The sequence below is a fragment of the Leptidea sinapis genome, chromosome 17 (genome assembly GCF_905404315.1).
Source record: "Leptidea sinapis chromosome 17, ilLepSina1.1, whole genome shotgun sequence".
In the NCBI taxonomy this organism is placed as follows: Eukaryota; Metazoa; Arthropoda; class Insecta; order Lepidoptera; family Pieridae; genus Leptidea; species Leptidea sinapis.
In genome coordinates, this window is record NC_066281.1 from 8,640,801 (window position 1) to 8,657,661 (window position 16,861).

Consider the following 16,861-nt stretch of genomic DNA (forward strand, 5'->3'; position numbering starts at 1 on the left):
AAAATTAATGTCATAAAATCCTAATCGAAAAGCAGAATTTAGGCGTAAGATAGAATTACTCTTTTGCTAACTGTACTGTATTTCAGATTCTTGTGTCTATTGACTAGATTTATATCCATAGTACGACAAAGGTCTAACTGATATGTGTGGCTAAATAAGAAGCCACTAGTTTTAGTCGTTTTTGGAAGTTTTATTTATACCCACTAGTTAAAGGGTAAAAAAGGTCATACTATTTAGAATAGTAAACAGATCGTGAATATTCAATCATTTTATGATTTATGAAACTTAACAAATTCCATCTAAGATTATGGAGACACAATCTAAGTACTTAATGAAAGTATCAATTTAGGAATCCTGACAGTTGCAAGACTAGTCTAGTGACTAGCGATTTTAAAATAAAATTATGAATTGAATGAACTTTGTTGTTGAAATTGGTGCTATTATGGTGGGATACTATTATTATTATGACAGTAAGGGTCGAGACGAGCAGGACGTTCAGCTGATGGTAATTGATATGCCCTGCCCATAACAATGCAGTGCCGCTCAGGATTCTTGAAAAACCCAAAAGCTCTGAGCGGCACAGTAGTGCCGCAATAGTAATTGCGCTCGTCACTTTGAGACGTAAGATGTTAAGTCTCATTTTCCCAGTCATTTCACTAGCTACGGCGCCCTTCAGACCCAAAGACAATTATGCTTACACATACTGCTTTACGGCCTCATTGTGGTACCCATAATCTAGCCGTCATCCTGTGCAATGGCGCCTCCTACTGTTTTATTTAAGTTTTTGAGATAAATTTCTATTTTCTAATAAATATTTTCAGTATTGGTTACTGATGGTATATTTATTACTTTTATATGGGTGTATAAGTATTTGATATTATATCGAATCATCGAAAACATAATATCGCAACATGCCTTGCTAATTGCTATGACGTAGGTTAAGCTACGGTTGTCGGACTGTAAGCATTTAATATGCAAATTGAATTGTCAAGTTTTCAAGATGGCGCGGCGTCTTATGGTCTAAACACATGATCAGATTATAAGATATACAAAATAAATAGATATAAAAAAAATAAACAGATAAGATAGTTTTGGACCGGATCATCGAACGATCCGGTGGGCGCCTCGCACCAATTGTTCCGGCGTCGTATTCGGTACGGTCTGGACTTTAGTAATAATAATTTTGTGCGATGAACAATGCGAAATACCATCGAATATGGTCCGGTACCGGATCGCGTCCGATGGTTGGGCTGTACCAAATCCCATCATGTGTTTAGGTTATTAGTTCCCATTGCAGCCATAATCGTATACCTATCATTTAGACCACTGTCGCACTACGAAATACTATTACATTTACATCTATTTTAATGCTATTGTAGCAAATAGGTAAGCAAATTTATCCGAACATCAACTGGGACGTAACAGGCAAAATACATTCACTTTGATGAATCGTCCGTATAAAGCGGTTGGTTATAATATATTGCACTTCGTACATTCATTATTGACTTTGCTAAAATAGTTAATTATTAGGTATATTACTAAAATCCTTTGTGCTGTGTTGCACGTCGCTTTCTCGATGCTAACTGAAACAATATTTCGTATAAATACATGACATGAAAATTAAGTACGTTGTTAGATTTTTTGTGACAATACGAGACGAGCAGGACGTTCAGCTGATGATAATTGATACGCCCATTACAATGCAGTGCCGCTCAGGATTAATGAACAACCAAAAAGTTCTGAGCGGCACTACAATTGCTCTCGTCACCTTGAGACATAAGATGTTAAGTCTCATTTGCCCAGTAATTTCACTAACTACGGCGCCCTTCAGACCGAAACACAATAATGCGTACACACACGTAACATATTACTGTTTCACGGCAGAAATAGGCGCCCTTATAGTACCCATAATCTAGCCGGCATCCTCTGCAAGGGAGCCTCCCACTGGTAAAACTAGACACTACGCACTACATTTATTTTTGAAGTAAAACTTCTTTACGCACGCTTGACTTGGGGAAGTAAGTTGGTGAATGGGCGACAAAAGTGTCACGAAAATTGTGACCGAGCGAGGCGAACGGAAGTTGAGAGGGAGATATACGTTGGTGAAGATAGCAAGAGAGAGAGAGTTGCGTTTCGTATTAAAATGAATAAAATCAATATAACGTTATATCATTTTATCATTCTTTGTAAGATATAAGTATAAATAATAATAAATATATTTAAATTATGCTATTTATTTTTTAGTTAAATCAAATTTAGTTAAGTAAACGTCAAAGTTTCACATCAAGGTGCGTAAAAATTAAACGCACATACCTTTTTTTATATAACCGGTTTTGCCTGTAAATAAAAACTAAACAGCAATAAAAGTATTTAAATAAACAGGATATCTCTTATTTCTTAGAAATTTCGAGAAAACTAAGAGAAATATAAAGTAACTTTATGATTTAAGAAAATATTATATGTACAAGATAGTTGCAGTTAAGAACTTTCACTTGTCAGACGCTAAATATAGACGAACCTATTTCTAGCAGCTTTGGTTATACTTGGTAGTAACGAAATGTTCACAATTTACTTAGCCTAGATTAAGAGTTTTGTTATATTTAGTTGTAACTAGAATACTTATTATTTGTTTCCCTTACTATCCTTAAAACAATTCTCAATTGGTTATTGCAGACACGGACGAGTAAAAAATTAAGGACTCTGGGCCGTGATATTAGCAAGTGAAGCATTGTTATGCTAGTGTGTGTGTGGTTACGGGGGATACTAGTTACACAATTTTTTCTCCCTTAAATAATCATATACAACAACTTACATATTACCTAGACTGCTTAATAAACTGCCACGTGACTTGACCGACTCGTTGACTGAGACAAATTTAAAACAGAATTAAAAAAAAACACTTTTTAAGACTTGACTGACCACCGATCAACTTATCGTGCTTAACTATTAATTGTATCAAGTACTTTTACTTTTATTTGTACAATTATAATGTATAGCTAAGTTTCTAACGATTGTGAACTATTTTTTCTTTTATTAATTTAACTCTGTTGGTGTAGACTTAATTTAGCAATTGTACAAACCTCAGTGGTTTTTTTGCTTTGTAACCGCCATGTAAAATTTGTTTTTTATTAATAAATATATATATAAATATATATATATATATATATATATATAGTATAAGTATTTGTGTACTTATATAGTATCTCATCTGTACGCAATGCTAAAGAATCAAGCCGATCAGACATGACTTCGATGATTCGAGCCGCTCTTCGTTGTATGCGGTCAAATGGAAGAAGCTGGTACTGGGGAGCACCCATCCAGAGGTGAGAACAGTACTCCATGTGAGGCTGAATTTGCGCCTTATAAAGTTGCAGGCTTTTAGTGAAGTACTGTCTCGCCTTACTGAGTACACCAAGCTTTTCAGAGGCCAGTTTGGCCTTCTCTTCCAAGTGACCACGGAACTGAACGTTGCTCGATATATCGACGCCAAGTATGCCAATACAGGCTGTGGCAGTTACAGGAGTGATCTCGAATCGAGGAGATACGACAAAGGGAGACTTTTTAGTGGTGAACGCACAAACTTGTGTCTTCTTGGGGTAGAATTGGACTAAAATTTGTCGGCCCCATTCCGAGACTTTGAAAAGCATAGTCTCGATTTGTTCCGGTTTTCGTCGACGCTATCCCGGGACATGTTGGCTGGCCGGTCTAGGAAGCATACCCTGTGCTGTCGTCTGCATAGCAATGAATACTGCTGATTTGCAGCATATCATTGATATGCAGAAGAAACAGTGTAGGGGATAGCACGCAGCCTTGCGGGACACCAACGTTTATGGGTTTTAAGTGGGAGCATGCACCGTTGATAACAATCTTGATGCCCCGATCGGCCAAAAAGCTAGCGACCCATTTGCACAACTTCTCGGGAAGCCCATACGATGGCAGTTTCGCTATAAGCGCTTTATGCCACACCCGATCGAAGGCCTTCGCTATGTCCAAACTCACCGCCAACACCTCTCCCTTCGACTCAACCGCTTGCGCCCATTTATGGGTGAGGTATGCAAGAAGATCACCAGCTGAGCGACCCTGACGGAAACCGTACTGGCAGTCGCTGATCAGCTGGTGTCCCTCTAGGTATCCCAAGAGCTGGCGGTTGATGATCGACTCCATTACCTAGGAGAAAATGGAGGTAATGGCAAATGGGCGGTAGTTGGACGGATCTGAGCGTACACATTTCTCAGGGAGCAGCATGGCTCCAACTGTAAAAGTTATGAGTGTTTGGTGACACTTTATTCATCTAGACCAAGGAAATGACACTTATGAATGTCAAAAGTTTTATTTTCTCTTTAAAATTACCACCATTTCGGAAATGTCACTTATTCAAACCTCAACTTTAATGAGAACGAATGGCAAGACATTGCACTGTACACAAAGATATTGAACCTCTTAAATAACGGATCTATAATTTACCAGTGCTAGGCTCCTTTGCACAGGATGTCAGCTAGATTATGGGTACCACAACGGTGCCTATTTCCACCGTGAAGTAGTAATGTGCAAACATTATTTTGTTTCGATCTGAAGGGCGCCGTAGCTAGTGAAATTACTGGGCAAATGAGGCTTAGCATCTTATGTCTCAAGGTCACGAACGTAAACCCGTTTGGTTATTCAAGAATCCTGAGTGACACTGCATTATAATGGGCAGGGCGTATCAATTACCATCAACTGAACGTCCGGCTCGTCTCGTCCCTTATTTTCGTAAATAAAAATAATATTATAATGAACACTACCTCCTTCAACCATCAGAGAGTGATGGTGTGACCCAACCATACTTGTCGTGCGTTTTGACAAGTGATCTAAAGGATTCTTCGGCTCTCTTCTTCGAGAACTCTCGGGTGGATCTCGTAGGTGACCTGACCACGCGGCCCTGCCCCTTCACTACTGACGCGGCGAACTGCATCACGATCGCTTCCACGGTGTACGCCGAAGCCCAGCCTCGTGGTGTCAGTAATTCCATGCAAATTGCACCACCTGCGACACATAACATATTATACAGGGTGTAAACAAAGAAGGGGAACCTGTTGTATCTAATGGCACTATGTGTACCTAGGCCTTATGGGTGGTAATTCCCGCTATTTTAAATTTAGGCCAAGGTACAAGGTTAGATGTTGTACTTTGGCCCACAGAATATTTTTTTAAATTAATTCACATTCACGTAATATAATATTTTTTATAAATTTAGAAAAAAGAAACTATCAATATCATTTTGGTTTGTTCAGAATTTATGAGTTATATTTTGTTAAGTTATTTAAACGAATAAAACGGTTTTAGTTAAGAATAGTTATATTTTCCATAAATTACCCCCAATTCCTCATACCACATAGGGTATGGTGTACCTTGGCCATAAATCCCTTGTGTCGTTTTATTTATTAAAACTCTTGTAAGTATGAAATATACATTTTTGATATTTTGGTGGTGAATACTCAAATAATTGACCTTTCAAAATATGCAAAAATGGTTTGAGTACAGTTTGTCAAATAAAAAATAGATATCTAAAAAACTGTCCTAGGTATAACAGGTTCTCCTACCTTCTAAAACCGAAGGGTTCCAATAAAACCATATCGCTAAAGCTGAGCTGCATCATATTAGCTGTTATGGTAAATTTTTTTTAAATGGAAATAGTGGGCAAACGAGCGTACGGGTCCTGATGTTAAGTGATGGACATGCGCGGTTCTGTGCCCTCCCCAGAATACGACGGGCGGCAAGAGCGGGAATGCTCGGGGAGGGATATTCCGACTCTGTTAGAGCCGGTACCCTCCAGGGGTACAATATCTTTGAGGACCACTGTCATAATCTGGTGGAGAGGGGGGATAGCCTCCGGCCCTCGACACGAAGCTATGTGAAACATAGCGTGACTACGCACTATTTACTTAGGTTTAAGTCAAATTGAATGTTAACTGTATCGATGACTTTAACATAGACGGGGATGTGTAGCACCATCGTATTCCTTGGCATAGTTAAAGTAAAAAAGTGTAATATCAAGTCAATATGTAATATTTATTTGAAACTCATTGACGGGTCGCTATTAAGCTATTTAACATTAACAATAGCTTTATCCGGCGAAGATTGGTCGGTAATGGTTAACAGTTAAAGTTATGAAGTTATTTAAAAATTATCAAATGGTGCAAAAAAATACATTTTAGTAAAAAAAAATTTGTGTTTTCAGAAGTAATCGTGTTTATTCCGCCATGATCTACAATCCACACCATTCACCACTTAATCCAATTATTTATTTAAAGTTGTTTCATTTATGGACTAATTAGGTGCATTTGGAATCATTTTTGATTTTAACTCCATACTTATAACTCTTCGTTTAATGCAATGAATTTATGGTTGTATACTTAAATAGTAATAGTTATTATTTTTCTCTCAGATAGACCAAAAAAATTCTAGTACACTTTATACTTGCTTACAAATTATTTATTATGAAAAACCAATGAAAGCCTTTACCGTCCATGACGAATCCTTTTTCTATCCGCGGCTCAATGACTCTCATAAAAGGAGGCGCAAAAGGGAAATTCTCCGGAAAGACGAGATGAAGCACTATGTTGGGAATGTTGAGCTCCCGGAGGTCTGCTGCCAGGTCGCTCTCAGGATCGATCTGACGCAGGCGAACGTGCCATTCGAATAGGTTGTCATTCACTAATTCTACCTGAAATTATACAGACATGATATTCAATAATAGTTAAAAGCGCCCTAAAAGTGCAAAGATATCGTCTATTTTTCCTTACTTGTCTAACGGCCGGCTTAATAACCTATCTAACCCTAGTTTAACTTACTAGAGTTATATGGAACCCTCAATATTCTATCTACACACTTCACTTCACACACACTCATTCTTAGAGGTTATTTTATTTTATTCTTAATCTCACTTTTGTATTTAGACAATTATTATTTTATTTTATCTGATTTTGATAATTTGATTTGACTATGTAGGTAATTATGTCTGGTACCGAGAAGTCACTGACAGCTGAAACGCAGTTCATACCTTCCATCCTTGTCTTTGCTCCCTGTATTGTATGTTAATAGTCTAATATATAAAATTCTCGTGTCATGGTGTTAAACATTGAACTCCTCCGAAACGGCTTGACCGATTCCCATGAAATTTTGAGTGCATATTGGGTAGGTCTGAGAATCGGACAACATCTATTTTACATCCCCCTAAATGTTAAGGGTGGTCCACACATTTTTTTTTTGATTTCTTTGACATTTTTTTTAAATTTGTTTGATTATTAGTCAGCATTAAAAAATACATGCAACTTCAAATTTTCACCCATCTACGATCAACAGTTTCTTTTGTATCGCGATTTTAATATCGGCAATACAACGTTTGCTGGGTCAGCTAGTTAATAATATAATTTAGAAACATTTTAGCTTGTTTGGAAATAAAGTTGAAAGTTATTATTATTATTATTATATTAACAAATTAGAAAGCATTCAGAGAAAATATTATGTTAAGCACCTTGTCTATAGGACTCGCAGTTATAATTTATTTTATAACCTTTAGGTTATGAAGAATACTGTAAGCACCATCAACTCATTAGTCTTGAAAACAGACGTACCCTTCTTGACTTATCTCTTTTTTTTTTTGAACTCCAACAAGACGCTCTAGGCACACATGCTTATTTCCTATTCCTCTGGTGTCCTCAAATTACGCACAACATTCTAATAAATAAATAAATAAACATACATATATATATATATGTATGTTTATTATATTATTGTTTATTATAATATATATATATATAATAATAATATAAAACGGGAACGATGGCTGGTCCATGCGCCAACTCGTTATAGTTAATGAATCATTGTATTTGTTGGATGTTTTTGCTTATTATGACAGTAATCACGACCATCATGTTCACGAAGCATCCAGTATATTGTAACTAACTATATTACTTAACTATATGATTATACAAATTAAATTAAGCCCCAACCTGAAAGTTGAACAAGACATGCGTCACTCGGACGGTTGGCTCAGTTGGTAAGAGCACTCGTACGGAACCCAAGAGGTCGCGGGTTCGATTCCCGCAACGTTCATAAAATTTGGTTACAAATTTAATTTGTATAAAATTTAGAGTGTAAATAGCGCACTTTGAGTTTCTGTAGGAAATGCTATAAAATCAATTTCCTAGAATGTAGTATTACCAGTTCCAAATAAACAATAAAAAGCTTAAACAATTAATTGATATCCAACAGAGAATATGGGCGGCGGTGATCACTTAACACCAGGTACGCAGGTTTGTCCTCGTTTTCTTTAAAAAAGTGTGTGTAAAAACAAAACAAAAATCCTTAAAATTATTTATTCCTCGTGCTATTCTACGTTTGTAGAAATAACAGTATTGTAAAAATCTTGCAACGATGGCTTTGACAATTAATTATTAAATAACGAATATGGCTGTACGGACTTGAACACTTTGCCTAATAATGGGCGAAGAAAACAAAAAAAAATAACGAATGTCGCAAACGTCAGAAAATTTTAGGAACCAACTTCACCCTGTTACTTATGTGTTAAGGTGATGCGCGCGCATCTTAAAATTTCACTGTCATTTTATCATAACGCGCCTAAAGAAGTATAACTTCAAAAAAGCCATCAGTGGGTTAAATCGTGGTTTATCTTCATTACCGTAAATATCGGGTCTGCTCGGTTCTCTTGTGATCTCTTGATCTCCTTCAACTCCTTCATCAGCCGTCGTGTCCTCACCGCGGCGGCTCTTTCCCTGACGTTTCCGTTTTTCTTCTTAGAAAACGCGTTATGTGTTGGACTGGCCGGCAAACTAGCAGTTGCCTCAACGGGGGCCACGCCATCTCTGTAAAAAATAACGCGAATAATTCAAAATAGCTACAAAAAAGAGCTAGATTTTACACACACTTTAGGTTGTTAAGGACATACGGTTCATGTTACAGCGAATCAGCGCTCTCTGATCCGCACGCCGCGCGCGGTACGGTATAGATCGGCGCGATTTTGACAATGCTAATCTATATATATAAAAATGAATTGCTGTTCGTTAGTCTCGCTAAAATTCGAAAACGGCTGGACCGATTTGGTAAATTTAAGTCTTGAATTATTTGCGGAAGTCCAGAGAAGGTTTAAAAGGTGAATAAATAGGAAAATGCTGCTAAATTAAATAAAAACAACAAATTTGTTTTTCCTTTGATGTGTCCATACATAATTTCTATGAGAGAATTTATTGACGCACGGTTTGACAGTTCTGCTGTGAAACAATTTCATTACGACAACAGGGTGCATATTTTACGAAGTAATTTTTGATGTTATGATATATTATTGACAAATTCATATAAAAACATTATTTTATTTATTATATACAGAACAACCTCTGTCGGGTCAGCTAGTTAATAATAATAATAATAATATTGACACACTTTTACACAAATTATCTGGCCCCAAACTAGGCGTAGCCTGTGCTATGGATACAAGACAATTTAATACAATATACTTGAACTAAACATCCATGACTCGGAAACAAACATCTATTATTTTACGTATATTAATAGTTTGCTTATGTATGTATTAGAAAGCTATTAAACCAAGCATAAGACCATGCAAAATAAACCGTTTAAATGTTGTATGTAATAGAAACACTAAAAGCCAATCGTACAACATTTTATTGTACAGCCACGAAGTCATACAACTAAGCAAGAAAAAAAGAATGACGGAGAGACCTCAATATATAACATAGATATAACCAGATAGATATAACTATCGCTTATAAAATGCTCACAGAATACCTTTATTTATTTATGGTGTACGTGGATGATGCAGCTACTGTACTCAATAACTTTTGTATTAATTTACATTTACTTTTTTGACTTACTCGTGTAAGACATTGACTATTTGACGTTTGAGTGTGTTTGTTGCATCATTTTACATATTATATTGTAACTGAAATGATTTGTAAATCGATGCAAATGTAAATCTTGATATTAAAGAGTGGCTATTAGCTCAACCCTTTACGAAGTAGCGGTAGATTCAAAAAGAAAAATATTTTATTGTTTCTTGACATTCATAAGTGTCATTTCCGTGACCTACGTGAATAAACTGATTTTGATTTGATTTGATTTGATTAAACCAGACAGTACTAATAACAGTAACAACTCGTTACACCATCTTATAAACAAACTTAGGGTCAGAGCTTGGTGAAGGAGTAGGGTGCCGTACGGCACTCTCGGTTTTGGTGTATCTGAAAAATCTAGTGCCCTGGGGCACTGCCACTGTGTGTCAATAAAAAAAGTGTGTGTGTCAGCTCCGACGCACGACTGGAGTTTACTCCTCAAGAACGATTGTCTTTGAACAGGTACTAAACAAAATCAAGTCCAATGGAGTCGGTTACAAACAGACATACAGCAGAAGCTAATAAAAGCGTATTAATTAAAAAAGATCGACATCATATGTAAGATTCTTAAAGAATATATATATTTTTATTTTATTTACATTTTGAACACCTATTCGGCGAAATATTATATATCAAATATTTTACATTCAAGTAGATCTTACATGATTACATCATTATCGAATCATTAATTATACTGAAACTACAAAAATAGTTAATAGAAAATAAATCGTAATAACTTTAAAAAAATATAGATATTAAAAAAAAAAATAATAGGTTAGGTTAAAAATTGTCTATTTGGCGTGAAATGCGCTCTATATATACTCTCCATATTAAATTAAACATTTAATTATGTGCATAGCTCATATAAATTTGTATGAACTATATTGATAATTCAATATTTAATAAATACAAAGCACACATGTTTATATATACAATACATGTCATATTAATGTATGAATTGTAACTTACTTAGTACCCACGTGCTTATCAGATTTTCCGGCACTATTATTTACACCACTTTCATCAATAATTTATAGAATTTTCACTCAACTTTATGAAAGTATAATAATAAATCAATTTCAATAATAGAATAAAGCTTCAGAATACTAGAAACTGAAAAGTGCGCGAGAAATGATGCGCACCAAAAAGGTTACTATGCCATTTGATGAGTAGGTTTTACTCTCCATATTTTACTCATACCGGGCGCCTTATATGAAAATCGATTCTTAAAGAGTAAACTCCAAAAAAAAGTTTAGTTAACTTGATAAACCACTTTGTTATGCAAACTTCATAAAAATCAGACCAATTGTTTATTACTACGTTGAAAATTGGTCCAGTCTCCTTGAAAACGTGGAAAGGTCACGAAACGTCCGCTAATGTAAAACACAGTTTAATCCTTAATATAACGCGTTTAAATCCTATAAAATATGTTATTATTTAAACAAACGTTCGATCTTTGATGTCAATGCGGAAATCTGTGTGCGAGAGATCGATTCATGTTCAGTTCTACTTTCCTTAGTGGGATTATCATTTGTGACGCAAAAATTCCACCTGTTATCGTAATAAGATACTTCCTGTTCGGTGTGTACCAAACATAATGACACAGATGGAATGTTGTTACTGTACACACAGGTACAACATACGAATTAATGATTCGGTTAAATATTGTTGGTAGGGTTGTCAACCATTTCTGGATCAAAAGCAGTATGTCAAATGTTTTGAGTTTTCTTTAGTGTTAATTCCGCTTAAATATTTGTTCATCAAACAATTCAACACGTGTTTCGCCTCTACACGACGCATCCTCAGGAGATGTTGACTCACCAAACTCTGGCACGAGACTCAGTAGTCTCAACAAAACCCTAAACATTTGGATACTAATAGATTTCTGGAATGGAGAATGTCAAATTCAGAGGGGTTATTATTCGCTGATTGACGGCCGTTCCCAATATACAATCTACAGATAGAGATAAATTAATACCTTCTACTGTCAGTAATTAGCTTACAATAATCTGAAACTGTCCCAATATACCCGATAAGTCATTCTTATCGCCTTATATTGGGACGCGTGAATTTAAATTACCATACAAACTTCTATCGCTGGTAAGCTATACGTCGTCGTCCCATTGACAGACAGCGTGTACGGATAAAGTGAGTTACCGTCGATAAGTTTATTGGAACAGAAAAGTCAACGATAGTTACGATTTTTATCTCAAGCAAGAGATAGACTGAATATTGAGAACGGCCGTGAGACTACGTTCACAATTTCCCGAGTTTTATGGCTTTGCATAGTAATAAAATTATAATATATTTAAACCTATGTTATGTTAATGCGCAGGGCATATAGTACATAAAACGTCAATTTATGTAAAACTACATGAAACAGAAACAATAATCTGTTTAAGAGTACGGCTGGCAACCCTAATTGTAGGTACAAGTTCACCTTCAATACTTACGCTTTGTTTTAACTCAGGCCCTTGTTAGTTTTCTGCATTACGTTAATAAACAACTAGTTATAACTGTATTAGTTATTGTTTTACAAAGTATTAACAATGGACAATAATTTATCTTTAGATTTCCGTTACCGAACTGATTTATTACTATAGCTCCACTGTCGGTTCGTCTGTCTGTAACTTTAATCGAGGTGTATGTCAAAGAGGATGTAAATACAACGAAATAAAGTAAAGATTGAAATTTAGTTTAGTATGAAACGTGCAGTCATTTGACATAAGTTTGAAATAGTAGATAATTACAGTATGGCGATTGGCGACGAAGTATGAAACGTAGTGGTTTTCGGCTATATCCGTTTTTTACAAGATTATAGCCAACATCTGTCAATCTATCAATGACTGCACGTTTCATACAATCGAGTGAATTGCTTTTTCTTACGGCCGTACCCAAAATTAAAATAGAGATAGTTTATCTCTTACTTGAGGTAAAAATCGTAACTATCGTTGAATTTTCTGTCCCAATAAACTTAAAAAAAAAAAAATTCAAATTCAACATTTCTGTATTTGGTATTAACTTTTGGACGGCAACTCACCTTATCCACACGCTGTCTCTCAATACGACGTATAGCTTACCAGCGATAGAATTTGGTATGGAAATCCGAAATTGCTATTTACGCGTCCCAATACAAGGAGATCATAATGACTTATCGGGTATATTGGGACAGCTTCAGATTATTCACAGCTAATTACTGACAGTAGAAGGTACTAATTTATCTCTATCTGTAGATAGTATATTGGGAACGGCCGTTAGAGAGTTTCGCTAGGCTGGCATATCTCATAAACAGCAATAACTTCGCAAAACAAGCATCACTAAATAAGATCTATCCTAATAGATATTAATATTATTAATTAAAAAATACGATTTATATTTCTGTATTAGTTGATTGATGTAAAGGTGTTGTGTTGTGATGCAGATCATTTTTATATAATTATAAAAAATCAATGAAAGCAACTAGGTTAAGTACAAAGAGTACTTATTTCTCTGACAGAACTTTTATAGCGACACAAAACAACAGACACAACAGAACTATTAACAACAAAAGTCAGAAAGTAACAATGAAAACTTTAAAAATAAAGTAGTAGCAGATAGCACGTAAATATCACGACATGTACCTAACGGTAATGAAACTGTAAACAGTACTAACGCAACAGGACGAGTGCAAGGGGGTGAAAGGGCAGCGGGAGCATTACATTCCAGCGAGGTCCAGACATAATGTCGCCTCGTGTCATTCATTCACTTGAAGCACTACAGTCATTGTATGACAAATTCCAACCTCTCTCAATCTGCGAAGCTGGTTCGATCGTGATCGTGACTTTTTTTTTATGGAATAGGAGGACAACCGAGCATACGGGTCACCTGTTGTTAAGTGATCACCGCCGCCCACAATCTCCCGCAACACCAGAGGAATCACAGGAGCGTTGCCGGCCTTTAAGGAAGGTGTACGCGCTTTTTTTGAAGGTACCCATGTCGTATCGTCCCGGAAACACCGCACAAGGAAGCTCATTCCACAGTTTTGTTGTACGTGGAAGAAAGCTCCTTGAAAACCGCACTGTGGAGGACCGCCACACATCCAGATGGTGAGGATGATATCCTATCTTGTGGCGTGTCGTGCGAAGGTGGAATTCGGCGGCAGGAATCAGGTTAAACAGCTCTTCGGAACACTCCCCGTGATAAATGCGGTAGAAGACACACAATGAAGCGACTTCTCTACGCAACGCCAAGTGATCCAGCCGTTCACAGAGCACTGGGTCCCCCACAATTCGATCTGCTCTACGTTGCATGCGGTCAAATGGATCGAAATCTTCTTGGGTTTAGAATCCAGCGGTCAATTAGTTCAAGTTTCACGGTCAACGGTTCTTTGCATTTATACACGACAGCTTCTGGCCAGTTGTAACGATTTCTGTCTGACCTAAATGTCAACAATTCGCCCGGAATGAGGTCACGCCACCTCTATCATAATCTGAAATGCCCTCCGACTCCACACAAATTGAAATTGTCGAGAGCACCGACGATGGACCCAAACATATTAGTTATATCTAGCCTTAGATAATTTATACGTCTAGATAGAGATACTAAGCAACCGATGAAAACAGGCCAGGCTTATTACTGTAGTGGTAAAGGTTACTATAACATAAATAACTTTCTAAATAATAAGTTTAATTGTACAATATTACTTTGTAAGGATATTTTTTCTATGAAAAGAAAAGCCTCAAAAAAAGTCATTTATTTACACATAAAACGAAAGTATATTAGTGTGTTTACATAATTAGTGGTTATAAAAATACAACTAATTTTATATTATTTCATTTTCCCTAGCATTAAACTAAGCCGGGCCTATATTTTAAATACTAGTGCCTTCCGGAGACATTTGTAAAATTGTAATAGTATGTGCAAATTCAGTACATAACACTAAAAAAAACAATTATGTATACTTATTAAAAAAAAAAAATCGACGATTATAAAAGTGTTAATAAATATGAGACGGGGATAGATTAAGTCATGCTACACGAATTGTACGTTTTAGCCTCCATTTCTGTATTTATACAATGCTTGAACTTTATCTACAGACCACCAATTTTAGGGTACCTGAAAGGTAATCGAAAGAAACCTTAATAATGACTCTTCGGTTCGTCTTTTATTAAGCTTTTGGAATCTCATACGCAACAGTTGTTTTAAGGCGAAGAGTAAGCAGAAAACATGCAAACAATGTGTTTTTAGACAAATTTTTTGGCGAAAATATAGCATTTCGAGCTATGAACACTACTTAATCCTGTTACACATATACTTAAGTCTTATTTGTAGGTTTCTTATGCTTGCTGTTGGTTATAGTTAACACTCCAGAGCCTTTTTGAACTACCACTTTTCCTTGCAGTTAAACAAGTTTTTAGGCATGGCATGACGCATTTTTTTAGTACAACTCTCAGAAAAGTTATTCTTGTAGCTTTACTTTTTTGTGTAGATATATTTATTCAGATTAGTAATGAATAACGAGGATTGTAAGCATATAAACTGTTTTCCACGCAAGAATTTTGAAAATATTGGCTTTGTTACATAGATGGCGGGCCGGCAGCCGTGAACTCATATCGCTCAAGGTCGCTGGCATTTAGTGTCGCCTTAAGGTGTTTAATCTTGACAGAACGAACGAAGATGGCCGACCTCAAAATTTCTTTTAAACTTAGGTAAATGCCGGATTGCGTAGTATACCTTTGTAAAAATAATACTACAAGAAATAAGAAGGACACTGGGATCACATATCATCAGTAAGTATTTTGTATTTTATTAATTTCAATGTAAAATAACACGAAGCGTATGTTACAAAATTAGAAAGATGTCATTGAGTGTCAAAATGCAACGCACACAAGAAGCCACTGTTAGTTGCCGTAATAAAAAGCTATTGTTCTTAGGCAGTGCGGTATCTAGTTGGAGCGCAGCGGAGACCAACCCTTAATCAAAGTTTGCGATCTAACGTTATAAATTGTTATGTTATACAGTATAATGTAATTACGTCATAACTAAGATGCGAGCGACCGAGATCGTATAGATTTCCGCGTATATTTATAAGAAAATGTCCCAACAACGATTATCAACGTAAAGAAATACGCACCAGGAATTAAAACACGTATCAACTTGTGCGTAAGTAGGTAATAGATTATTGTACTCAATAATATCATGTAGGCGTTCTTATAATATTAATAAAGTTTGCTAAATTAATATTTTTAACACAATTCTTTTAAAAACCCATGAAACATTGTTAAGTGCTGCAATAACTACAAAAACTCCTACTAATATCATCCCTTTCTTGGCGTGCGTCCGTGCAGAATGGGATGTCGCCATGCCAACTTAATGGCTGACAGGCTTGCCCTGCATGTTTCAGTATGACAACTCTCTCTGTTATTAGTAAGTAGGGAACTTAAACATTTTATTGGGTTTAAACCTTTAGTTACGAATGTAATGAGCACCTACTTGTAACTTTCTTAAAAATATAAAATTTATGATACTCTTTTTTGGAAGTCTGTTCTCTATTTTTACCTCCTTTGAAATCAGATATAATGTTTTTCTTCTATTAAAAGTTGGCAACTCTATGCGTAACGTAAGTAAGGTTGGATAATACATCCCTAATATTTAGCAATAGGTAGATATTTAGCTTAGCAAATTGTTTTATACAGAAACGTGAGGAGTTGAGGCATCCGTTTACCTGATACTATATAAAATTTCATAAAAATCGATCAATCCGTTTTGGAGGAGTATGGCAACTAACATTGTAACACGTGATTTTTAATTTCATAGTATTTTCATAGATTAACGCGAGTGTTATACATTTAAATAAAACACTTTAAATGATTAAAACGCGTGTATTGTAACTGTTTTTAAATTAGTTTTTTCTTTATTTTTGTTATTATTTTAGCTAAGACGACGAGCACGTTTTAGGGGGGACTGGGTTTAAA

At 35.8% G+C, this 16,861-nt stretch overlaps 1 protein-coding gene across 1 annotated transcript in view; it reads right to left on the minus strand.

Moving 5' to 3' along the window:
- Positions 1-605: 605 nt before the first annotated feature.
- LOC126968997 (ubiquitin-conjugating enzyme E2Q-like protein 1) overlaps positions 606-16,861 on the minus strand; it is a 35,515-nt gene continuing 19,259 nt past the window's right edge. Inside the window, exons 3-6 of the mRNA XM_050814262.1 lie at positions 8,681-8,864; positions 6,502-6,703; positions 4,782-5,022; positions 606-1,583 (exon numbers count right to left, since the gene is read on the minus strand). Coding sequence (XP_050670219.1) covers positions 4,787-5,022; positions 6,502-6,703; positions 8,681-8,864 — 622 coding nt within the window. The 3' untranslated portion in view covers positions 606-1,583; positions 4,782-4,786. The remainder of the gene's footprint in view (positions 1,584-4,781; positions 5,023-6,501; positions 6,704-8,680; positions 8,865-16,861) is intronic.